The sequence below is a fragment of the Coregonus clupeaformis genome, unplaced genomic scaffold (assembly GCF_020615455.1).
Source record: "Coregonus clupeaformis isolate EN_2021a unplaced genomic scaffold, ASM2061545v1 scaf0043, whole genome shotgun sequence".
NCBI classification, from domain to species: Eukaryota; Metazoa; Chordata; class Actinopteri; order Salmoniformes; family Salmonidae; genus Coregonus; species Coregonus clupeaformis.
In genome coordinates, this window is record NW_025533498.1 from 452,540 (window position 1) to 479,498 (window position 26,959).

A 26,959-nucleotide genomic window follows, 5' to 3' on the forward strand; every position below is an offset into this window, starting at 1 on the left:
TACTGAGACTTTTTCTAACTTCCTACTTCTCCTCTCTCTCCAATGCTTCCTCCCACTCCCTCGCTGTCTCCCTCTCTCACATCTGAATGCATTACATTTGTTTTCTAACACTTAACACCCACTGAATATCTCCTTGTGCAGTCTTCTCCATCTGATCTTCTGGCAAATAGAAATGCTGCAGGCTCCGATAATGACTTTTGTAAACCTTATGCACATGGTATTTTCTGTAGGTTGGAAAAACAAACGCACAGCATTATAGTAGTAGGTCTTATTGAGAAATGTGTGGGTTTAGCTTCTGTCTGCCTCATGTTTAGGGAGGTCAGTGCACTCGGTATTGAGTGGAATATTGGTGAATTCAGTCACCTACTTTTAAATAGATTTTGTGCGTGTGCATGTGTGTGTGTCCACAGCTGGTCTCTGTCTGGCTCGGAGCAGTTTGCCCTGCGTTATGCTGACGGTCCTCAGCTCTACATCACTGAACAGGTGAGCCTCAGCACCTTGGCAGATATAAAGTGCTGTTTACAATTCTTCACTATAATACACTACATGGTTCCTTAGTATGTTACTGTTACTATGGCATATTACCAATGACTCTAGAGAAGTGCTGTGGTAGTAGCAATGTTCACAATTTCATTTTATTTCTTTCCAGAGCCGTAGTGAAATCAAGAATGGAACCATCCTTCGATTAGCCATATCTCCTGTGAGACACTTTCTCTTCTTGTACATGCAGTTCTTTTCTCTTTTTTTTCATATAAATTACCAGTATTTCTTAGGTATACAGTGGGGGAAAAAAGTATTTAGTCAGCCACCAATTGTGCAAGTTCTCCCACTTAAAAAGATGAGAGAGGCCTGTAATTTTCATCATAGGTACACGTCAACTATGACAGACAAAATGAGATTTTTTTTTCCAGAAAATCACATTGTAGGATTTTTAATGAATTTATTTGCAAATTATGGTGGAAAATAAGTATTTGGTCACCTACAAACAAGCAAGATTTCTGGCTCTCACAGACCTGTAACTTCTTCTTTAAGAGGCTCCTCTGTCCTCCACTCGTTACCTGTATTAATGGCACCTGTTTGAACTTGTTATCAGTATAAAAGACACCTGTCCACAACCTCAAACAGTCACACTCCAAACTCCACTATGGCCAAGACCAAAGAGCTGTCAAAGGACACCAGAAACAAAATTGTAGACCTGCACCAGGCTGGGAAGACTGAATCTGCAATAGGTAAGCAGCTTGGTTTGAAGAAATCAACTGTGGGAGCAATTATTAGGAAATGGAAGACATACAAGACCACTGATAATCTCCCTCGATCTGGGGCTCCACGCAAGATCTCACCCCGTGGGGTCAAAATGATCACAAGAACGGTGAGCAAAAATCCCAGAACCACACGGGGAGACCTAGTGAATGACCTGCAGAGAGCTGGGACCAAAGTAACAAAGCCTACCATCAGTAACACACTACGCCGCCAGGGACTCAAATCCTGCAGTGCCAGACGTGTCCCCCTGCTTAAGCCAGTACATGTCCAGGCCCGTCTGAAGTTTGCTAGAGTGCATTTGGATGATCCAGAAGAGGATTGGGAGAATGTCATCTGGTCAGATGAAACCAAAATATAACTTTTTGGTAAAAACTCAACTCGTCGTGTTTGGAGGACAAAGAATGCTGAGTTGCATCCAAAGAACACCATACCTACTGTGAAGCATGGGGGTTGAAACATCATGCTTTGGGGCTGTTCTTCTGCAAAGGGACCAGGACGACTGATCTGTGTAAAGGAAAGAATGAATGGGGCCATGTATCGTGAGATTTTGAGTGAAAACCTCCTTCCATCAGCAAGGGCATTGAAGATGAAATGTGGCTGGGTCTTTCAGCATGACAATGATCCCAAACACACCGCCCGGGCAACGAAGGAGTGGCTTCGTAATAAGCATTTCAAGGTCCTGGAGTGGCCTAGCCAGTCTCCAGATCTCAACCCCATAGAAAATCTTTGGAGGGAGTTGAAAGTCTGTGTTGCCCAGCGACAGCCCCAAAACATCACTGCTCTAGAGGAGATCTGCATGGAGGAATGGGCCAAAATACCAGCAACAGTGTGTGAAAACCTTGTGATGACTTACAGAAAACGTTTGACCTGTGTCATTGCCAACAAAGGGTATATAACAAAGTATAGAGAAACTTTTGTTATTGATCAAATACTTATTTTCCACCATAATTTGCAAATAAATTCATAAAAAATCCTACAATGTGATTTTCTGGAATTGTTTTTCTCATTTTGTCTGTCATAGTTGACGTGTACCTATGATGAAAATGACAGGCCTCTCTCATCTTTTTAAGTGGGAGAACATGCACAATTGGTGGCTGACTAAATACTTTTTTCCCCCACTGTATTTTATTAACTCTATATAATGACGGCATTGCAGTGCACAATAATGGTAGCTGCATTAGACAAACCCTATTGCTAAGTTATAGACGTCTCAGCAACAGTTGCTGCCTGCATCAAGCTAATGTAGTCATTGAGGTAAAGCAGGTAAAAACAGTCAATAATGGCCACCATTGCCGTGCCTGATTGCCCCCCCAAAAAAAAATAGGCCCGTGCAGCGCGGCAGCTCCTGGACAGGATCCAGTCCCACGGCATAGACGCCCGCCTGGAGGCCCTGAAGGAGCTGGCCAAGCTGTCAGCTGACCCCACCTTCGCCACCGAGTTCATCAACATGGAGGGCATTGGGACCCTGGCGCGCCTGGTGGAGAGTGGCACCCAGTGAGTCTCATACAAACAGACAAACCATGGGTCTATTGTAGGCTACACGCCACAGCCATAGACATTAATGTGCATTTGTCTAAAGCAGGGGTCTCAAACTGGCGTCCCACGGGCCAGAGTCGGCCCACAAGTCAATTTTTTATGTGCCCCCAGGGCAAAATTAGATTGAGACCCTTGGTCTAAAGGTACTTCTACTGGCTACTAGAAGCCTCTCCGGAGATGGTTACTGTGGGCTAACACTGATTGCCCCATACTGATAGCATGCTGTTTGTTTGTGGCTGTAGTTGTTGGTGGTGCATAGGGAGAGTTGTGTTATGGCTTTGTTTGTGAATATGGCCCTATTTGTTTACTCAGTGTATGTATAGAGTGTTGTCCTCTGACTCTAGTCTGCGCTCTCCTCCTCAGCTTTGGGGAGATGCTGGCCTTCACTCTCACAGCCTTCCTGGAGCTGATGGACCATGGCATCGTGTCCTGGGACCTCATCTCTCTGTCCTTCATCAAACAGGTTAGAACTCGCCTCTTTACTTCCACAAAACACACCACTCTTCATAAAACGTGGCATATAAGGAAGCCCATATGTCAGATTCCTACACTGTCTGCAATGGAAAAAATACGTAATGTATTTCTTGATTATTTTGATGAAACTTATATGTGAATTTTCGTCTGTATATTAGTTTGGGTAGTTTCAGTAGTTTGAGGCCTATCTCGAAGTCCTCCCCTTAGTTTTTTTTCTCTCTTTTCTTTAATTACTTGACCTTCAACCCCTCATTGGCTGCCAGAACTGAGTGGGTTGCTGTTACCTAGCAACACCCCATGTTATTTGGAGCTCTTTCAGCTGCATCTTCTGTGGATAGTTTTCTCCCTGATGAAGTCCTCTGACGTGCTGCACAACAACAAGCACTATACAAGGAAAACAAGTCATACAGTTGAAGTCGGAAGTTTACATACACCTTAGCCAAATATATTTCAACTCAGTTTTTCACAATTCCTGACATTTAATCCTAGTAAAAATTCCCTGTCTTAGGTCAGTTAGGATCACCACTTTATTTTAAGAATGTGAAAAGTCAGAATAATAGTAGAGAATTATTTATTTCAGCTTTTATTTATTTCATCACATTCCCAGTGGGTCAGAAGTTTACATACAGTCAATTATTATTTGGTAGCATTGCCTTTAAATTGTTTTTCTTGGGTCAAACGTTTCGGGTAGCCTTCCACAAGCTTCCCACAATAAGTTGGGTGAATTTTGGCCCATTCCTCCAGACAGAGCTGGTGTAACTGAGTCAGGTTTGTAGGCCTCCTTGCTCACACACGCTTTTTCAGCCATTTTGCCACAACTTTGCAAGTATGCTTGGGGTCATTGTCCATTTGGAAGACCCATTTGCGACCAAGCTTTAACTTCCTGACTGATGTCTTGAGATGTTGCTTCAATATATCCACATAATTTTCCTTCCTCATGATGCCATCTATTTTGTGAAGTGCACCAGTCCCTCCTGCAGCAAAGCACCCCCACAGCATGATGCTGACACCCCCGTTCTTCACGGTTGGGATGGTGTTCTTCGGCTTGCAAGCATCCCCCTTTTTCCTCCAAACATAACGATGGTCATTATCACCTATTTTTGTTTCATCAGATCAGAGGACATTTCTCCAAAAAGTACGATCTTTGTCCCCATGTGCAGTTGCAAACCGTAGTCTGGCTTTTTTATGGTGGTTTTGGAGCAGTGGCTTCTTCCTTGCTGAGCGGCCTTTCAGGTTATGTCGATATAGGACTAGTTTTACTGTGGATATAGATACTTTTGTACCTGTTTCCTCCAGCATCTTCACAAGGTCCTTTGCTGTTGTTCTGGGATTGATTTGCACTTTTCGCACCAAAGTACGTTCATCTCTAGGACACAGAACGCGTCTCCTTCCTGAGCGGTATGACGGCTGCTTGGTCCCATGGGGTTTATACTTGCGTACTATTGTTTGTACAGATGAACGCGGTACCTTCAGGCGTTTGGAAATTGCTCCCAAGGATGAACCAGACTTGTGGAGGTCTACCAATTTTTCTGAGGTCTTGGCTGATTTATTTTGATTTTCCCATGATGTCAAGCAAAGAGGCACTGAGTTTGAAGGTAGTCCTTCAAATACATCCACAGGTACACATCCAATTGACTCAAATTATGTCAGTTAGCCTATCCAGAAGCTTCTAAAGCCATGACATAATTTAATAGTTTAAAGGCACAGTCAACTTGGTGTATGTAAACATCTGACCCACTGGAATTGTGATACAGTGAATTATAAGTGAAATAATCTGTCTGTAAACAATTGTTTTATAAATTACTTGTGTCATGCACAAAGTAATGTCCTAACCGACTTGCCAAAACTATAGTTTGTTAACAAGAAGTTTGTGGAGTGGTTGAAAAACGAGTTTTAATAACTCCAACCTAAGTGTATGTAAACATCCGACTTCAACTGTATGTGTCTTTCTATGGGCTATAGCTATGGATCGTTTGGATCGTTTTTGGATCATATGGATCCAACTGCCAACTGTATGTCATTTGACAGACATACATTTCAAGTCCTAATCTCAAACCTTAGTAAATCAGCTTTCAAATCTACCTCATAAACCTAGGTGTAATCAACAAGACCCTAGATTTAGGTGTCCATTTTAAAATAGTATTTCCCTCCCTTGTCTGGTCAGATTGCGGGCTACGTGAACCAGCCAATGGTGGACGTGTCCATCCTGCAGCGCTCACTGGCCATCCTGGAAAGCATGGTCCTCAACAGCCACAGCCTCTACCACCGGGTGGCGCAGGAGATCACCATTGGACAGCTCATCGGACACCTGCAAGTGTGAGCACACACACACGCACTGGGGCCTCCCACATACAGTTGTGTGGGGGATGTAGTCGGAGTTAGTGTGTAGAAATGTAGTGGCGTGACTAACGTCAGTGCAATAGAGCGTAGATGACAAGCCTTGCCTTGCTCTGCCTCCTTGTAATTATGACTGAGCTTAGAAGTGTAGAACCCCAGACTAATACTATGAGTACTGTACTAATACACTTAACCAGTGGCAACTTAACATTTTGTGCCCATGTGACAATTCCTAGAACCAGATGCTTCTAACTGGTGTTGCTGTGTCTGATGTAACTTTTAGATCCAATCAGGAGATCCAGACATATGCCATCGCACTCATCAACGCCCTCTTCCTCAAGGCACCGGAGGACAGACGGCAGGTCAGTACAGTACCTGCTCACCAGCACACCGGAAGGGTCCTCTTGCAAAATATTGACACTTAACTATGATCACTCATACATGAATGCCACCTATAAAGGATAGACAGTGTCTTAACCCAGGTTTCATGTATTGTAGTCACTAGCACATAACCCCCACTGAACGGGTCCTCTGCAACATATTTACACTCAACCATCGTCACTCGTACATGCATAGCACATATAAGGGTTAGAAAGTCTTAACACAGGTCTCATATATGGTACAGTCATTAGCACACACATCAGGGTAATGTAATGCAAGCTCACTGTTAATACACACTTCATGGTCACTCATACACATATCATGTTCTGTAATACATAACCCATGTCATATAGGCCAACCCCACTGTCACTGAGTTTTATGATCTATGGTCATTCTGTGCTCTGCTCTCTATGCTATGCTTAGTCAGTCCAGCTATTTTAACCTTAGTCAGTCCACCTATTTTCACCTTAGTCAGTCCACCTATTTTCACCTTAGTCAGTCCACCTATTTTCACCTTAGTCAGTCCACCTATTTTCTTATTTTCCTTATTGAAGAAGGTCTTTACCTTGAAATGTGCACACACAATATGAAAGGTGGTGCTCCTGCTCAGCGCAGTCCAAGCTCTTCTCTGTCCTGGCATCCCAATGGTGGAACCAGCTTCCCCCTGAAGCTAGGACAGCAGAGTCCCTGCCATCTTCCGAAAACATCTGAAACTCTACCTCTTCAAATAGTATCTTAAATAATCCCACAGCACCCCCCCTCGCACCCCCTTCCAAAATAATCCCTTTCGTGAACCAACACTCGCACTTTACCCCCCCACCCTTACTAGCTCAGACTTTGCTCATAGCTACTTTAATGAGGAAAAATGTACTTACTGTGATATGTGGTTGTCCCACCTAGCTATCTTAAGATGAATGCTCTAACTGTAAGTCGCTCTGGATAAGAGCGTCTGCTTAATGACTAAAATGCAAAATGTTATGCATCATAAAGTAAACTGTCAAGCAACCACTCTAATATACCAGCACAGAGTTTCTCTGAGAAACAGAGTAGAACTGCCTTGGCAGACAGACAGACAGTATGTGTCAGACAGATGTGGATACAGGAGTTTGTGTGCTATGACATCATGTAGGAAGTCACCCACACAATACTTTCTTCTCTTACATCCTGTCTGGTAGATGCATGGGGAAAAGAGAGAACATTTTGATTTCCAAATTTGACATTATGCAATTAAAAGAGGTGGCCGCACACTGTAAAATAAATAATTGTCAGACTCAGAACACTGAACAAAAATATAAACACAACATGTAAAATGTTGGTCCCTGTTAATGAGCATTTATCCTTTGCCAAGATAATCTATCCACCTGACAGGTGTGGCATATCAAGAAGATGATTAAACAGCATGATCATTACACAGATGCACCTTGTGCTGGGGACAATAAAAGGCTACTCTAAAATGTGCAGTTTTGTCACACAACACAATGCTACAGATGTCTCAAGTTTTCAGGGAGCGTGCAATTGGCATGTTGACTGCAGGAATGTTCACCAGAGCTGTTGCCAGAGAATCTAATGTTAATTTCTCTACCATAAGCCGCCTCCAACTTATTTTTTGAGAATTTGTCAGTAGGTCCAACCGGCCTCACAACTGCAGATCATGTGTAACCACGCCAGCCCAGGACCTCCACATCTGGCTTCTTCACCTGCGGGATGGTCTGAGACCAGCCAATTGGACAGCTGATGAAACTGTGGGTTTGCACAACCAAATCATTTCTGCACAAACTGTCAGAAACCATCTCAGGGAAGCTCATCTGCATGCTCGTCATCCTCACCAGGGTCTTGACCTGACTGCAGTTCGGCATCGTCACCGACTTCAGTGGGCAAATGCTAACCTTCGATGGCCACTGGCACGCTGGAGAACTGTGCTCTTCACAGATTAATCCCGGTTTCAACTGTACCGGGCAGATGGCAGACAACGTGTATGGCATTGTGTGGGCAAGCGGTTTGCTGATGTCAACGTTGTGAACAGAGTGCGCCATGGTGGCGGTTGGGTTATGGTATGGGCAGGCATAAGCTACCGACAACGAACACAATTGCATTTTATCGATGGCAATTTGAATGCACAGAAATACCGTGACGAGATCCTGAGGCCCATTGTCATGCCATTCCTCCACCGCCATCACCTCATGTTTCAGCATGATAATGCTGAACGTCTAGGAGCAACAGCGGCTCAGCCGCAAAGTGGTAGGCCACACAAGCTCACAGAACGGGACTGCCAAGTGCTGAAGCGCGTAACACGTACAAATCCTCTGTCCTCGGTTGCAGCACTCACTACCGAGTTCCAAACTGCCTCTGGAAGCAACGTCAGCACAATAGCTGTTAGTCGGGAGATTCATGAAATGGGTTTTCATGGCCGAGCAGCCGCACACAAGCCTAAGATCACCATGCGCAATGACAACCGTCAGCTGGATTGGTGTAAAGCTTGCCGCCATTAGACTCTGGAGCAGTGGAGACGCGTTCTCTGGAGTGATGAATCATGCTTCACCATCTGGCAATCCGACGGACGAATCAGGGTTTGGTAGATGCCAGGAGCACGCTACCTGCCCCTATGCATAGTGCCATCTGTAAAGTTTGGTGGAGGAGGATTAATGGCCTGGGGCTGTTTTTCATGGTTCGGGCTAGGCCCCTTAGTTCCAGTGAAGGGAAATCTTAATGCTACAGCATACAATGACATTCTAGACGATTCTGTTCTTCCAACTTTGTGGCAACAGTTTGGGGAAGGCCCTTTCCTGTTTCAGCGTGACAATGCCCCCATGCACAAAGTGAGGTCCATACAGAAATGGTTTGTCAAGATCGGTGTGGAAGAACTTGACTGGCCTGCACAGAGCCCTGACCTCAACCCCATTGAACACCTTTGGGATGAATTGGAACGCAGACTGCGAGCCAGGCCTAGTCGGCCAACATCAGTGCCCAACCTCACTAATGCTCTTGTGGCTGAATGGAAGCAAGTCCCCGCAGCAATGTTCCAACATCTAGTGGAAAGCCTTCCCAGAGGAGTGGAGGCTGTTATAGCAGCAAAGGGAGGACACACTCCATATTAATACCAATTTTTTTGGAATGAGATGTTTGACGAGCAGGTGTCCACATACTTTTGGTCATGTAGTGTATCTGTGACCAACAGATGCATATCTGTATTCCCAGTCGTGAAATTCATAGATTAGGGCCTAATAAATGTATTTCAATTGACTGATTTCCTTATATGAACTGTAACAGAGTAAAATCGTTGAAATTGTTGCGTTATATATTTTGGTTCAGTGTAGTATATTTATTTTACAAAAGTAATGAAGTGAAGATATCATATTTTGAAGTGCAAAAATAAAATTTGACATCAAACCTACATGTATACTATTCATACAACCAGAGGAGCATGTCAGTCTGAGCTCTGTCTTTCAGCCTCTAGAGACTCCATGCTATGCTGTACTGTACTGTGCTCTACTGTGCTGTGTGTTCATGCATTGCCACACAACACTGCATTGTGTTGTACATCTCATTCAGTGCTGTGCCATACTCCGCTGTGCATTGCCGTATTGTGCTGTGATGTACTGTGCTGTTCCTCACTACCAAGGTGTACTGTACTGTACCATGCTGTTACTGTGCATGCTGTGTCTTGTGATGTGTGCCTATAAGTGTGCACTCTTTGTTTCCATTGCCGTCACGCCTGCACCCCTCCTCCCAACCCACCCCCTCAGGAGGAGCATACTAACCCCCTGGACCAGCAGCTCACTGTGAGTACACATCATTCCACAATCCTTCACTCCATCCCCTCAGCCCCCCTTCCTGATCCATAGAGAACTGTGGACTGCCACCGTCATCGTCCAATCAACTTAGATAAAGTCAGCCGTGAAGAATACATTATGCAATCCTTTCATAGTCACTCTGGATCCCCCTAGTTGTAGAAGCAGCATTCTGCACTCTGAGACATGTCTCACTGCTGTAAGGGGGAGATATGTTTCTGATGATGTGACCCCACCCAAAAATGGAAATGTAACAGTTATGAACCCCTTTCAGGGTTGTGTGATATGGCTGTAAGCCTTTCCTCAAATTAGATATTGTTGTCTGGTAGTAAGCTTATTGGCTAACTATTTCCATACCAGGCCTCGCTTTTGAGTCTCACTGTATTTGTCTATCTTCCTCTCAGGAGATGGCGAGCACCCTGGCACAGAAACACCTACGATCCATCATCCTCAATGTGAGTGTCAGGGAAAGCCTGAGTGTACTTGTCTTGGATGGCACAAACCAGAGCCAAAACTAACCAGCCCTTCATAATAACACAATGCTTTCTAAACAGCCCTTCATAATAACGTGACGCTTTCTAAACAGCCCTTCATAATAACGAGATGCTTTCTAAACAGCCCTTCATAATAATGTGGTGCTTTCTAAATAGCCCTTCATAATAACGTGATGCTTTCTAAACAGCCCTTCATAATAACGTGATGCCTGACTCTCACAACGTGATGCTTTCTAAACAGCCCTTCATAATAACACGATGCTTTCTAAACAGCCCTTCTTAATAACACAATGCTTTCTAAACAGCCCTTCATAATAACACGATGCTTTAGAAAGCGTCACTCTATTATGAAGGGCTGTTTAGAAAGCATAATGTTATTATGAAGGGCTGGTTAGAAAGCATCACGTTATTATGAAGGTCTGTTTAGGAAGCATCACGATATTATGAAGGGTTGTTATAAAGCATCACGTTATTATGAAGGGCTTGTTGCATCACATTATTATGACTTTTTTTTTTAGAAAGCATCATATTATTATAAAGGAATGTTTTGAAAGCATCACGTTATTATGAAGGGCTGTTTAGAAAGCATCACATTATTATGAAGGGCTATTTAGAAAGCACCACGTTATTATGAAGGGCTGTTTAGAAAGCATCTCGTTATTATGAAGGGCTGTTTAGAAAGCACCACATTATTATGAAGGTCTGTTTTGAAAGCATCATGTTATTATGAAGGGCTATTTACAAAGCATCACGTTATTATGCAGGGCTGTTAGAAAGCATCACCTTATTATGAAGGGCTATTTAGAAAGCATCACGTGATGCTTTCTAAATAGCCCTTCATAATAACGTGATGCTTTCTAAACAGCCCTTCATAATAACGTGATGCTTTCTTAACATTACAGATCCAGAACTCCTAATATATGTGTCATCTTTCACAGCACGTTATCCGAGGCAACCGACCAATCAAAGCTGAGATGGCACACCAGCTGTACGTGCTGCAGGTGCTGACCTTTAACCTTCTGGAAGAACGCATGATGACCAAGATGGATCCCAGTGACCAGGTAAAATGACCAGAAACTAACAAAAGCGGTCTTTTCTTTTTTTGCATTCCCTGAATCTTTTAGCTGAACCCTTTTGGCCATATTCATACTGTTTGATGTTTTTATGTTCTGCCCTCATCCATCTCCAGGCCCAGAGGGACATTATTTTTGAGCTGCGCAGGATTGCGTTTGACGGGGAGAATGACCCTAGTGGCACAGAGAAGAGAAAGGCCATGTACACCAAGGACTACAAGATGCTGGGCTTCACTGTGAGTCCAGCTAGTGGGTTGTTTTCATCTGTATAGCTCTCTAGAGGGGTTGTTTGAGTGTGTGTGGATGTATTAAAGTGGTTGTTTGGTGTCATAAAGGGATTGTTTGGTTCTGTAGAGGGGTTGGTAGAGCTGCTGCTCTCTAGAGGAGTTGTTATGGGTCTGTCTGTGTCATTGACGCTCATGTCTGTTGTCTCTCCAGAACCATGTGAACCCTGCCATGGACTTCACTCAGACCCCTCCAGGCATGCTGGCCCTGGACAACATGCTCTACCTGGCCAAGCTGCACCAGGACACCTACATCAGGGTGAGTCTGTAAGTGCGGCCCAAATGGTACCCTATTCCCTATATAGTGCACTACTTTTTTACCTATAGTGCACTATATAGGGAATAGCTTGCCATTTTAGTTGTCTGTGAAAGAAATCTGAAAACAAATATTTGAAGATTTCAAATGGTAGAACTTCAGTTTTCCCGAGTGTGACATATATATATAATGTGTGGTGTGTTTCTCACATCAGATTGTTCTGGAGAACAGCAGCCGCGAGGACAAACACGAGTGTCCCTTCGGACGCTGTGCCATCGAGCTCACCCGTATGCTATGTGAGATACTGCAAGTGGGAGAATTGCGTGAGTACAATGCTCCCACTTCTCACACCCTCACACATGGACTCATCACAACACATCACAGATGGCTTTACGGCTGATGTGGCATTCAAGCTAGCCTCAATCTGTTTGGAGCTTTCCAAGCTAATCAGAATGGCCAATCTCATCAGTTCTATTGTACATGTATCGTCAGAGGGATAACTGATTCATTCTTTTTCATGACAACCACGTGTTATAATAAGCATCCACTGTGTGTGTTCCCTTTCTCCAGCCAACGAGGGCTGCAACGACTACCACCCCATGTTCTTTACTCACGACCGGGCGTGGGAGGAGTTCTTCTGCGTCTGCATCCAACTGCTCAACAAGACCTGGAAGGAGATGAGGGCCACGGCCGAGGACTTCAACAAGGTCAGAGTTCAACCACCTAGAGACCTTTGACCACCGCAGAATCTCTGAACCTCATAGGCTGAGTCACGATTCTTCACCCTTGTCCGGAAGTGTGCACTTGCACACTTTCTCGTATGGATTTTACAATGTGGAAACTCCCTCCAGCCAATGCTTACACCAATCCTATGCTTTTAAAGTGCACACTACTGGAAAATTGTGGAATATTGGATGTAGCCATTGGCTCCAATGCGTGGTTGACTGTGGTTGGTAATCCATTGTGTTGCTAACCCTTGGTTGGTCAGGTGATGCAGGTGGTTCGGGAGCAGATCACCCGGGCTCTGGCTATGAAGCCCTCGTCCCTGGACCAGCTAAAAGGGAAACTACGAGGCCTCAGCTACTCTGAGATCCTGCGTCTGCGCCAGTCAGAGAGGATGAGCCAGGACGACTTCCAGTCACCACCCATCATGTCAGTCACACATCCATGTTAACTCTTAGACTTTGTCCATTAGATTAGTCTGCCTCTGTGTTTGGCTTCTTAACCCCTCATGTCATTATTTTAGCCTTGCCTCAGTCTTGTCTTAGTTGCTGTTCAATACTTAGAGACCTACGTGTGTGTGTGTGTGTGTGTGTGTGTGTGTGTGTGTGTGTGTTTGTTTGTTGCAGTGAACTGCGTGAAAGGATCCAGCCTGAGATACTGGAGCTGATCAAGCAACAGCGACTCAACCGCCTGTGTGAGGGAAGCTGCTTCCGCAAGCTTGGCAACCGCCGCAGACAAGGTGGGAACCCTACACGCACACATACACAATAACAAATATGGCAGCATTTACCTGATGTTTTAATAAAAATATTTTCTTGCTGTTGATTTACTTCAGAGGACTGATCACTACCTTTGTCTTTATTCCTAACTTTGTCCTTTGTTTTGTCCTCCTCAGAGAAGTTCTGGTTCTGCCGCCTGTCTCTGAACCACAAGGTGCTGCACTATGGAGATCTGGACGAGTCTCCCCAGGGGGAAGTGCCTTTTGAGCTGCTCACCGACAAGAGTGAGTCTCCTGGCTACAACACTAAGTGTCTCCCACTCACTCTCTACAGCGATGGGCTCTGTGACCTGTGCAATCATGAGATTTGAGTGAGGTTGTCCATCTAAAAGCTCATCAGGTGAAGTCTCAAAGCACATGGAAAGGCTTCAGTTTTACTGGGTTTTTTTTAGGCATAGGCCACACCTCATGTTGTTCTCAGTCTAGCTTTGAGCTGATGTTGCACAGATATGGATGGTAAACAACCAAGTCTTAAAACGGACTGATCCACATCACGCCTAGATCAGTGGAACTGTGCAGTGGCTGACCTAGATACATGCCTGTTTCATCTCTTTTTAATTTCCTGCTCTTTCTAATCTTCCCCTGCAGTCCCCGTGTCTGATATCAAGTCAGTGGTGACGGGGAAGGACTGTCCCCACATGAAGGAGAAGAGTGCACTGAAACAAAACAAGGTACTGTACTGGAGCCTACCAGCAGAGGGCATGCCTTTAACTGATATGTAACTACTAGCCCTTCATCTTATTCATCTCAATGTTTATGGATGCGTCCCAAATGGCAACTTGTTCCCTTTATAGTGCACTACTTTTGACCAGGGCCCATCCATGGAATATCTAGTCATTCTAGTGCAGGGGTGTCAAACTCATTTTAGCTCAGGGGCCACATGGAGGAAAATCTATTCCCAAGTGGGCCGGACCGGTAAAATCATGGTATATATAACTTAAAAACAACAACTTCAGATTGTTTTCTTTGTTTTAATACTATCAACATAAAACATAAAGCTGGAGCCTGAGGACAGTGTGTCCAAAATAGTACAAGCACAACATCACTATTAATCATAAAACACCTCAAGCTATTTGAAATTCTGAGGACAAACAACACACAAACACACAATGCCTCAGTGATTCACAGAAGTATATCACAGATCACAGAACTATATCAGGGTGTCTCATGCAGCACTTTAAGTGGGGTTGCATAGTTTATTTGACTCCTGATACCTGGCATCTTTTAGCTTTCACCAGCGCATCAATATCAGGCGTCACATCCTGAGTGGCAGCCAACTTCAGGATGTGATTCAAGTGCTTGTGCGTGAGCCTTGAGCGCAGCTTTGTTTTATTTATGCTCATTACAGAGAACTTGCTCACAAAGATATGTGGTTCCAAACATGCACAACAGTTTTGCAGCGAGGGCTGTCAAGTTGGGGTAACCTGGCAAGAGATTCTGATAAAATGTGTCCAAGCCAGCTGCGACAAATTTGCCCTTCAAATCCGAGTCACACTGCAAGTATATTATTTCAAGTTGGATGCTGACGGGCAGATCAGAGGGATTCACGGTTAATGGCGAACAAAAAACGTTGAAGTCTTTCTCCAGTTCACCAAAAATCTGAAAGCGTTGCTCAAACTCCCTTAACAGTCCCGTTATTTTATCTTTGAACCGCTTCATGTCTGCCACATGTTGGGTCGCGCACACATTTTTCAGACAGGGGAAGTGAGCTGCATCACCACCGCGAGTTGCGTCTCCCACAATGACAGCTTCAACTTGAAAGAACGTATGCTGTCATAATACTGCGTGGCAACTTTGTTGCACCCTTGCAGCTGTTTGTTCAAGTTATTCAGGTGCTCTGTAACATCCACCATAAATGCAAGGTCCTGCATCCATTCTGCGGAATGAAATTCTAACACTGGTTTGCCCTTTTCTTCCATGAACTGTTCAATTTCTTCTCGTAAATCAAAGAAACGCCTCAGCACAGCACCTCGGCTTAACCATCTTACCTCAGTGTGGTATGGCAGGCCATAGATGTGGTCTTTCTCTCTGAGAAGGCTGTCAAACTGACGTTAATTCAGGCTTCTGGATCGGATGAAATTAACAGTTTGGATAATATAATAATAATAATATAATATAATAATATAATAATAATATAATAAAAATAATAACCACCTTCATGACGTTATCCATCTTTAATGACTTGCAACACAAAGCCTCCTGGTGCAAAATACAGTGAAAAGTCCAAAAATCACGTCCTCCATTTGCAGTTGGACTTTCTCTCTGAACTTTGTCACAACGCCTGCTTTTTTCCCGATCATTGAGGGCGCACCATCTGTAGCCAGGCTGACAGCGCGGGACCAGTCCACTCCGACCCTGTCCAGCGCGCTGACGAGTGCAGTGAAAATATCAGCTGCTGTCGTTGTATCTGTCATCGGCACCAACTCCACGAACTCCTCGGTGACGGTCAATGTGTCATCAACTCTACGGATGAAAATGGCCAGTTGTGCAACATCTGTAATGTCCGTGCTTTCATCAATTGCAACCGAAAACGCAATAAATTACTTTACTTTTTGCTTCAACTGGCTGTCCAAATCCACTGAAAGATCGGAAATCCTGTCTGCAACTGTGTTTCTTGTCAGGCTGATATTTGCAAAAGCCTGGTGCTTTTCAGGGCACACAATCTCCGCTGCCTTCATCATGCATTTTTTTACAAATTCACCCTCACTAAATGGTTTTGAAGCCACTGCGATTTCATTAGCAATGAGGTAGCTAGCTTTCACTGCAGCGTCACTGATGTCTCGGCTGTGAGTAAACACAGACTGCTGTTTCTTCAGATCCGCCAACAGTTCATTCACCTTCTCTCTTCTCCGCTGTCCTTGAAAGTTGTCATATTTGTCGGCATGAAGACTCACATAGTGGCGACGAAGGTTATATTCTTTCAGCACTGCAACATGCTGTGAACACACCAAACATACAGCTTTCCCATTCAATTCCGTGAATAAATAGGATGACCATTTTTCTTGGAACACTCTGCGTCCACTTTTCTCTTTTTTTGACAGAGACATATTGGGGCAATGAGGGTGCCAACGCACATAATGTTAAAAGTAGAAGCCGTAATAAATATCGCGGGCAAAACAAAGTAGCTCATCCGGACTGGCTGCACTTGCTTGACCTATTTGCTCTGCCCCGGTATAAACAGTTTGCTTGCTTAACACAATTGCTATTGCGCCATCCAGTGGACACAATTGGAACAGCAGTTTCTTTTATTGAAAAATTGCAGCTCATTTTTATACTTTACAAAATCATCTCGCGGGCCGGATTAAACCCGTTTGCGGGCCTGATCCGGCCCGCGGGCCGGACGTTTGACACCCCTGTTCTAGTGCATGCAGTTCATATTAGAGTTGTGGACATGAGATGTGATCTCTGTTCTGTGTGTAGGAGGTGTTGGAGCTGGCCTTCTCCATCCTGTACGATCCTGATGAGAACCTCAACTTTGTGGCTCCCAACAAATATGAGGTAAGCAACCCGTTTAACCCCAGAATAAATACAACTCTGAAGACATGTATATGAGTGTGTGTTGCAAATGTACTGTATGTTATCTGACCTGTGCTCTCTGTCTGCTTTGTGTGTCTGTGTGTGCCTGTCTGCCTGCTTGTGCATGGAGCAGTACTGTATCTGGACTGATGGGCTGTGTGCGTTGTTGGGCCGAGAGATGGGCAGTGACCTCACCCGCAGCGACCTGGACACACTCATCTCCATGGAGATGAAGCTCCGCCTCCTGGACCTGGAGAACATCACCATACCCGAAGCCCCTCCCCCCGTGCCAAAGGAGCCCAGCACTTACAACTTCACCTACAACTATGGCTGAGAAGTGTGTGTGTGTGTGTGTGGAAGGCCTGTTTTGTGTTTACATACGCATGAGTGAGAGAGAGAGGGAGAGACTGTAGGTGTGTGTGGGGCATTATTGCGTTTGTGTGTAGTAAGACAAGGAAACCACACACATCCCCTAGCCACTACATCCTGAACTGTAGACGTCATTTATCTAATGCTCTGAAATCCAACTGTCCACAAATAATCCAGGCAGGGTACTACCATTAAGTGTACCATCATATTTAAATCACTATTATGATATGAGCTTGATACGAACCTTAATATTTTGTTTCGTAACACATCACTTCATGGCCTTATCAACTGTGTGTTTTGAACAGTTACAGCTGAGCCCCACTATTGCATCATGCATAACAACAGAACCAGATCTGTTTGAACCAGACCTGGGTTCAAATACTATTTCAAATATCTCAATTACTTTCATATACATTTCCAAGTAAATATTCAGATATTTTTTATTTGAAAAGACAAGTAGTTGAATATTGGAATCTATTTGGAAATACACTTGGAATGTATTGGCATGTATTTGACTAAACTAAAATGCACTGACTTAAATACACTCCCATGCATTTAACCCAGGTATTTGAAAATAGTATTTGAAATAAGTATTTGAAAATACTCTCAAATAGTAGGCTTCCAATAGAAGTAGTTGATTCAGGCCAAATTATTTGAAAATACTCAAACACAAGTATATAAATAGAAAGTAATACACATGCATTTGAACCCAGGTCTGGTTTGAACTGATACTTCATGGGCCAGGGTATTTTCCAAGGTGTTGTTTTCAAGTCACTCTCCATGTCTGCTCATCTTCTAATTCAGTACTAATCTATATTATTGATGTTTGTTATGCAGAATATAATTATATTTTTGTAAATGATTGTGAACTCAGTCTCAGCAGTGAAGAGAAGGAACACAAACTTTCTAGCAACCTACTAATTTGACTTCAGAGACATGGTTTAGGGCACAAAATATTGAGAAATACTAATAAGCTAGGTATCAAACTCAGATCAAGCAGTAAGCCATTTGTAGGCTTGTCACATGTTTTTCTTCTATAATTATTCTACTTTGTACAGTCAAACACAGTTGCCAAATAGTGATCTGCATGTGGAGACATTTAACACTAAACAAATGGAGCTTTCACCATGCAAGCACTCTGAAGTCATCCGTCATATTGCCCAAATGTCTCTAACATGAATCCTCAGTGATCAAGATGTTCAATATCGGATAATATGTTTTTGTTGTATCTTACACAGCTAATGAAAGTAACAAGAAATGTGCTCAGTAAATGCTATTGGAGTTTGGTTGCGCTGTACGTAAATGAATAGGATTCAGTGGTCTTGTATTGGAAGTTATTTCAACAAAAGTGTTTCTGTTCTGAGTCTTTCTTTTGGAAAAGGGTTCTGGGTCTTGATATTTTATGTCCCATTGTTCATAGTACACAATCGGAAAGGGATGTTTTGTCAGAGACATCACTGTCAAAAGCTTGTATCTGCTTAGATAATTCTACAAAATTCCACATTTCTAATGGACACCAACAAGAAGGAGACTTTTGAAGAAGCTTTAGCATCTGGTACTCTTTTACATGACTTGCTAAACCATGACTGTGTTCAGGCTAGTGCTGGTACTGAATGACTTGTTTGTCATGAAATAACTTTACATTTAAATACGGTATTCATATATAAGTCATTGTATGTATATATTGTGTTGCCTTATTAAAAAAATGTATTTTGTTTTGTGTGAATAAATACAAAGCTAAACTGGTATGGTATTTTGTCCTGGAAAATAAGGTTTTTAAATTGTCTTTAGCTTTTCACAGGTGTTTACAGTATATCTGCATGTATCCACGTTTATTGACTCTACATTGTATTGGAGAGTCAGTCATCTACTACAGGATCGACAAAACAAAACTGTAGTCAACGTTGTACAGTATAATTCCTAATTTCATCACAGTTTTCTTTGTAAAGAATTCAAAATGTACCAATACATTTCAATTAACTAATTTAATCTTCTCAAAAGACAGGTTATAGTACAGCAAAAAAGATCCAATACATCCAAGGCAAGCTGGACATGCCCACAATGTTTTCAAAAGCAGTTTGACACAACTTGGTGTTAATAACAGTACACCACATCAAGCTCCATTTAAAGTGCAACTCTCCTGGTGTTGAAGGTCCCATCCAGTGAGGGGAAAAAAGTATTTGATCCCCTGCTGATTTTGTACGTTTGCTCACTGACAAAGAAAGGATCAGTCTATAATTTGAATGGTAGGTTTATTTGAACAGTGAGAGACAGAATAACAACAAAATAATCCAGAAAAACGCATGTCAAAAATGTTATAAATTGATTTGCATTTTAATGAGGGAAATAAGTATTTGACCCCCTCTCAATCAGAAAGATTTCTGGCTCCCAGGTGTCTTTTATACAGGTAACAAACTGAGATTAGGAGCACACTCTTAAAGGGAGTGCTCCTAATCTCAGTTTGTTACCTGTATAAAAGACACCTGTCCACAGAAGCAATCAATCAATCAGATTCCAAACTCTCCACCATGGCCAAGACCAAAGAGCTCTCCAAGGATGTCAGGGACATGATTGTAGACCTACAAGACCATCGCCAAGCAGCTTGGTGAGAAGGTGACAACAGTTGGTGCAATTATTCACAAATGGAAGAAACACAAAATAACTGTCAATCTCCCTCGGCCTGGGGCTCCATGCAAGATCTCACCTCGTGGAGTTGCAATGATCATGAGAACGATGAGGAATCAGCCCAGAACTACACGGGAGGATCTTGTCAATGATCTCAAGGCAGCTGGGACCATAGTCACCAAGAAAACAATTGGTAACACACTACGCTGTGAAGGACTGAAATCCTGCAGCGCCCGCAAGGTCCCCCTGCTCAAGAAAGCACATATACAGGCCCGTCTGAAGTTTGCCAATGAACATCTGAATGATTCAGAGGAGAACTGGGTGAAAGTGTTGTGGTCAGATGAGACCAAAATCTAGCTCTTTGGCATCAACTCAACTCGCCGTGTTTGGAGGAGGAGGAATGCTGCCTATGACCCCAAGAACACCATCCCCACCGTCAAACATGGAGGTGGAAACATTATGCTTTGGGGGTGTTTTTCTGCTAAGGGGACAGGACAACTTCACCGCATCAAAGGGACGATGGACGGGGCCATGTACCGTCACATCTTGGGTGAGAACCTCCTTCCCTCAGCCAGGGCATTGAAAATGGGTCGTATAGATGGGTATTCCAGCATGACAATGACCCAAAACACACGGCCAAGGCAACAAAGGAGTGGCTCATGAAGCACATTAAGGTCCTGGAGTGGCCTAGCCAGTCTCCAGACCTTAATCCCATAAAAAATCTGTGGAGGGAGCTGAAGGTTCGAGTTGCCAAACGTCAGCCTCGAAACCTTAATGACTTGGAGAAGATCTGCAAAGAGGAGTGGAACAAAATCCCTCCTGAGATGTGTGCAAACCTGGTGGCCAACTACAAGAAACGTCTGACCTCTGTGATTGCCAACAATGGTTTTGCCACCAAGTACTAAGTCATGTTTTGCAAAGGGGTCAAATACTTATTTCCCTCATTAAAATGCAAATGAATTTATAAAATTTTTGACATGCGTTTTTCTGGATTATTTTGTTGTTATTCTGTCTCTCACTGTTCAAATAAACCTACCATTAAAATTATAGACGGATCATGTCTTTGTCAGTGGGAAAACGTACAAAATCAGCAGGGGATCAAATACTTTTTTCCCCTCACTGTATGTAGTCCTTTTCAAAATGTGTGATTTTGATGATCGCTTTCAGCAGCAGCACATCTACATCTTAATTTACATTTCCCTCCTTATCGCAGTCCTTTACGGGAAGGGTGCAGTTCATTGGGATGCCCAGCTGATTACTGCATTCCATCTAGAGAAAGATGATTGAATCAAACAGAAATGTGTTGCTTCTCTATGTAACGGATTTAGCTTCGTAACCTCATTCCCCATCTTGAAATGTGACATTACAGATTATATTTGTCGGCCAATAAATACTGGCATAACTGGCACATTATGGTACTTTTAAAGGAACTTCAACAGTGTTGAAAGTGTTAGATTCTCTTACTTGTAAAGATCTTTTTCAGGTTGCCATCCACCATAGTCATTACAACAACCTGAGGGATATCTGGCATGGGTTGAAGTACAGACATTTTAGGCAGCTAACAACAAACGTTCCCACAACTTTAGAGAACGTTCCCTTAAGAGTCTCATTAGGTAATTAACTAACGTTTTCATAGGTATGTTCCCTGATGTGCATGGAATGTTTCCAAGACCATTCCCTTAATGTCAAATGTCAAAATGTACCCAGAACGTGGTTACCATGTTCCTATAATTTAAGATATGAATGTTCTAGACATATTTCATGGGAACGTTGCAAGAACATTGTGTTCAGGAGAACATTCCATCAACGTCCCCCTAACCACTGTCCTAATAAGTGATATCTCTAGGGCATGTGCTTATTGGGCCAGTAGTTAGGCTCTGTCCTGTCCAGAAGAAACCCTAACCCCTCCTCCCTAGGCACTTGTGTAGATCTGAAACAAATCAAATCAAATTGTCACATGCACCGAATATAACACCTTACCGTGAAATGCTTACTTACAAGTCCTTAACCAACAATGCAGTTTTAAGAAAAATAAGAGATAAGAAAAATTACTAAATAAACTAAAGTAAAAAATAAAAGAGCAACAATAAAATAACAATAACGAGGCTATATACAACGGGTACCGGTACTGAGTCAATGTGCAGGGGTACAGGTTAGTCGAGGTAATATGCACATGTAGGCAGGGGTAAAGTGACAATGCATAGATAATAAACAGCGAGTAGCAAATCAAATCAAATCAAATTTTATTGGTCACATGCGCCGAATACAACAGGTGCAGACATTACAGTGAAATGCTTACTTACAGCCCTTAACCAACAGTGCATTTATTTTAAACAAAAAAGTAAGAATAAAACAACAACAAAAAAGTGTTGAGAAAAAAAGAGCAGAAGTAAAAATAAAGTGACAGTAGGGAGGCTATATATACAATAGAATAAAGTGACAGTAGGGAGGCTATATATACAGGGGGGTACCGTTGCATAGTCAATGTGCGGGGGCACCGGCTAGTTGAGGTAATATGTACATGTGGGTAGAGTTAAAGTGACTATGCATAAATACTTAACAGAGTAGCAGCAGCGTAAAAGTATGGGGTGGGGGGCAGTGCAAATAGTCCGGGTAGCCATGATTAGCTGTTCAGGAGTCTTATGGCTTGGGGGTAGAAGCTGTTGAGAAGTCTTTTGGACCTAGACTTGGCACTCCGGTACCGCTTGCCGTGCGGTAGCAGAGAGAACAGTCTATGACTAGGGTGACTGGAGTCTTTGACAATTTTGAGGGCCTTCCTCTGACACCGCCTGGTATAGAGGTCCTGGATGGCAGGGAGCTTTGCCCCTGTGATGTACTGGGCCGTACGCACTACCCTCTGTAGTGCCTTGCGGTCAGAGGCCAAGCAGTTGCCATACCAGGCGGTGATGCAACCAGTCAGGATGCTCTCGATGGTGCAGCTGTAGAATTTTTTGAGGATCTGAGGACCCATGCCAAATCTTTTTAGTCTCCTGAGGGGGAATAGCAGCAGCGTGGTCAATGCAAATAGTCCGGGTAGCCATTTAATTAGCTGTTCAGCAGTCTTATGGCTTGGGGTAGAACCTGTTAAGAAGCCTTTTGGACCTAGACTTGCCGCTCCGGTATCGCTTGCCGTGAGGTAGCAGAGAGAACAGTCTATGACTAAGGTGGCTGGAGTCCTTGGCAATTTTTAGGGCCTTCCTCTGACACCTGTCCTGTCCTGGATGGCAGGAAGCTTGGCCCCAGTGATGTACTGGGCTGTACGCACTACCCTCTGTAGCACCTTACGGTCGGATACCAAGCAGTTGCCATACCAGGCGGTGATGCAACCAGTCAGGATGCGTTTGGACCATGATAGTTTGTTGGTGATGTGGACACCAAGGAACTTGAAGCTCTCAACCTGCTCCACTACAGCCCCGTTGATGAGAATGGGGGCGTGCTCGGCCCTCCTTTTCCTGTAGTCCACGATCATCTCCTTTGTCTTGATCTTGATGATGAGTGAGGGAGAGGTTGTTGTCCTGGTGTAACAGGGTTATATTGGTGATTCCCCTTGCCACTGTATTGTTAAGCCAACGGGTTTTTGGTTTTGTCTTGCCTTCACCTACTCAACATGGCATCTTATTGGCTGGTTGGCCTAGCTTGCTTACGAGGGAGGATGCTTCAGTTAGAATCGTCCCAGTGAACAAGCACCAAACCAGAGGTAAGTTGTTGGTTGCAAAGCACTGTACTTCAAAAGTGATTTTTATACTCCCAAGTGATTATGTAAATGTATAATTTATATCAATTTGTTTGTAAATGTTATTTGAACATCACACATAAGATGCAGTGTTTTTTGGTGAATATTTGTTGTGCATTTTGTTGTAGAGAATTCCAGCTAATACTAGCTAGCAACTTACTGTGGGGGGTTTGTATTTCTGGTGGGGGGTTTGTATATGTTGTACAGTGCGTGAGTGCAGAGTTGGATGGTGAGCCGTGCATTGCATGACGTGCAATTTTGTGCTGTTCCTATCAGGTACATTGTTAAAGATATTATATTGTAATTGTATTATTTTGGTAACTACAGTCCCAGTGAAAAAGCACCAAACCAGCGTGCGTGAGTGCAGAGTTGGATGGTGAGCCGTGCATTGCATGACGTGCAATTTTGTGCTGTTCCTATCAGAATAAAGCTCCATGACTGGTGTTACAAGATGGAGTTCGTGTTGATGATTGATTGTACACAACGCAAGAAGAGTACTGTTACAGTGGTGCCATGACCGTTCTTCTGGATCGGATCATCCTTCGCTGGATTTCCATCTCAGAACTTCGCCGTGGTTGCCGTTGAAGAATCAGATAAGACGTTGCTGGTGCAGTTTATGGCAATATCGCATTTCGCCACAAGAGGGCGCTACTGCAACGTTTTACTATCGAAATGGATGATTTCTCTGGTTGAGACTTTCTCTTCACTGATAAACGATATAACTTGTGTGTTACTTGTTTATTTGCAATTCTAACGTATATCTGATATAAGTAGGGTGAGTTTTACCAGTGTACTAGTTATAGGTTCGATTTTGCAGATTGGTCATTCCATTGGGGAGAACGTTACCTCCTGTTTGGAGTCAAAGGCAATTGTTGGACATGTTGGTGACAATGTTATGGGAAATGCATGCAGCTCTAGGGGTATGGATGTGTCAGGCCTGAACCTGGTATTGAAGTCTGATATCAGGGAACCGGTGTACTTTCGGGGGGATGGCTCTGAAAAGTGCACAGTGCATGAGTGGGAGGATATGGTCATGGTTTACATGCGTACGAGGGGCGTATCTGTGATGGACCAAGCAGATGAGGTTATGGGTAGGCTTATGGGAAGGGCCCGTGATGTTGTTAAAGTGGGCATACGCAGCAATCCCTCCGTTGATTTATCCAAAGGCCCGAGTCCCATCTTTGACATACTGAAACAACATTTTAGTGACACTGCTTTTTCAAGCATGCCCCTCGCTGACTTTTATGCCACATTACCTCTGACTGATGAACAACCATTCGACTATTGGCTCAGACTTAACAGGGCTATGGAGGTTGCTGAAGATTGTCTAAAGAGACAGAAAAAAAGTGTTGAAGACCCATCTCATGAGCTCACGGTCATGTTCATCAGACATTGCCCTAACGCCAAACTGTCGCTTATCTTTAAGTGCAAACCATTACAACAGTGGACTGCTGCAGATGTTCATGAGAGGTTGGATGAATACAGAAGGGAGCAGAGGTACTCTCACTTATCTAAGGTGACCCCAGCCATTGCAACAATGAAGCAGGAAGTTGGTGCTGTCATGCAAATCACCATGCCTGCTGTGAGGCCCCACATGGAAGTACCTAATGCGTTGCCTTCTCCAGCCCAGACTATTCAGGGCTCAGCTGAGCCGATGGAACGTATCCTTGCAATGCTGGAGCGTGTGCTGGAGCAGAGGCCACAACAGTCTGACCGTAAGTTCCAAAAAGAGAATAGGAGCAAATTGAAGTCTAATGGGCCATGTAATGTGTGCGGGGATGCTGGACATGATACTTACTTTCACTGCAGGGCCAATCACCTCTGCTTTCTTTGTCATGTAGCTGGCCACGCACACGCTCTCAGTGCCCCAAGGCCACAGCTCCCGGGAAACTAGTAGGCCTGCATGTAGAAGGGCCTTTTGTAGAGTCCCCATCGGTGAGAGCTGTTGATTTGGAGTCTGTATATAAAAGTGTTTGTGACGAAATGGAGACTGAGAAGAGTATCATAATGCTGAACACACAGAGACTTTCCCCATATGATGATTTATTCTATGCCAAGGTGTTAATAGGAGGAGAAGTAGAAGTGAGAGCTATGCTTGACAGTGGGTCCATGGCTTGTACCTTGAGCTCTAGGGTCTTACCTGAACTGTTGCATGCAGGAGTGTTGAAAAGTCCATCATTGAGTCCTACAGAGGTAGTCTTGGTTGGTTGTGGTGGGTTGAAGACGAGGCCTTCGGGAGTATGTGAGCTGGAGGTGTACGGCTGTAGAGTTGCCGTGCCTACACTGGTGGTTGAAGGCCAGAGTGATGACCTCATCTTGGGCAGCAATCTCCTAAAGCACTTGATTTGCCACCTGAAGACTAATGGAGATCTCTGGAAGAGGCTTTATACTCCTGTGTGTGATGGGGGTGAGGAGAGCAAGCGAATCAACATGATGGCTAATGTGGAGAGATGGAGAGACAGTGAAGTACCTGACAAAGTTGGAACTGTGAGACTAAAAGGGGCTGTGACTCTAGAGCCTATGCAGGAGCACTTAGTCTGGGGCAGACTACGAAACACTCAGAATCTATCAGCGGGCAGTGCTGTTCTCATTGAGCCCAGCAGTTCAAGGTCAACACCAAGGTCAATCCTGGTAGGGAGGACAGTAGCTCTATTGCGGGGGGATGGGTGGCTCCCTGTTAGAGTGATAAACCCTTCTCAGAAGACAGTGACATTGAGACGAAATGCCACTCTAGCCGATGTCTTTCCTTGCATGGCTCTAGAGGACTTTGACTGTTCGTGTGTGAATGATGATTCATCAGCAGCTTTTCAGCAGCAAGTGCAGAGACCGGCTGATATACTCACTGACTGCCAAGATGACTTGACACTGACTGATGACGGTTCCAGACAATTTCACGATACTGACGGACCTGACAGTTCAAGCAGTCCTGAGGTCTTACGTGACTTAGGTTTGACTGATATTGATGTCGACTCCTGTCAAGTGTCTCCTGCTGGTAAGAAGAAACTCATCCAGCTCATAGCTGAGTACCAGTACATTTTTTCCAGGCACAAGTTGGATTGTGGAAAAGCTTCTGGATGTCTTCACCGCATTCAACTGAGTGATGAGAAACCCTTTCCGATGCCCTACCGACGCCTTTCACCAAATCATTATGAGAAGCTCAAGCAAGCATTGAATGAGATGGAAGAACGTGAAATCATAAGGAAGTCTAGTAGTGAGTTCTACTCTCCCCTTGTCCTTGTATGGAAGAAATCTGGAGACCTGAGACTGTACTGATTTTCGTTTGCTCAATGCTCGCACCATAAAGGATGCACACCCACTCCCTCACCAGGCTG

At 43.9% G+C, this 26,959-nt stretch overlaps 1 protein-coding gene across 5 annotated transcripts in view; it reads left to right on the top strand.

The window, feature by feature from the left end:
* LOC121577786 (engulfment and cell motility protein 2) overlaps positions 1-19,015 on the top strand; it is a 31,162-nt gene extending 12,147 nt beyond the window's left edge. For 2 of the 5 annotated variants that reach the window (XM_041891670.2, XM_041891669.2), the window contains 19 exons: positions 411-483; positions 650-700; positions 2,585-2,754; positions 3,160-3,259; positions 5,435-5,586; positions 5,891-5,969; positions 9,732-9,767; positions 10,181-10,231; positions 11,209-11,331; positions 11,460-11,579; positions 11,782-11,886; positions 12,098-12,206; positions 12,454-12,590; positions 12,872-13,035; positions 13,233-13,345; positions 13,502-13,609; positions 13,973-14,055; positions 16,805-16,882; positions 17,034-19,015. In XM_041891670.2, coding sequence (XP_041747604.2) covers positions 411-483; positions 650-700; positions 2,585-2,754; positions 3,160-3,259; positions 5,435-5,586; positions 5,891-5,969; positions 9,732-9,767; positions 10,181-10,231; positions 11,209-11,331; positions 11,460-11,579; positions 11,782-11,886; positions 12,098-12,206; positions 12,454-12,590; positions 12,872-13,035; positions 13,233-13,345; positions 13,502-13,609; positions 13,973-14,055; positions 16,805-16,882; positions 17,034-17,234 — 2,053 coding nt within the window. In that variant the 3' untranslated portion in view covers positions 17,235-19,015. The remainder of the gene's footprint in view (positions 1-410; positions 484-649; positions 701-2,584; positions 2,755-3,159; positions 3,260-5,434; positions 5,587-5,890; positions 5,970-9,731; positions 9,768-10,180; positions 10,232-11,208; positions 11,332-11,459; positions 11,580-11,781; positions 11,887-12,097; positions 12,207-12,453; positions 12,591-12,871; positions 13,036-13,232; positions 13,346-13,501; positions 13,610-13,972; positions 14,056-16,804; positions 16,883-17,033) is intronic. The other 3 variants (XM_041891671.2, XM_041891672.2, XM_041891673.2) reach the window with 3 other exon arrangements.
* Positions 19,016-26,959: the final 7,944 nt, after the last annotated feature.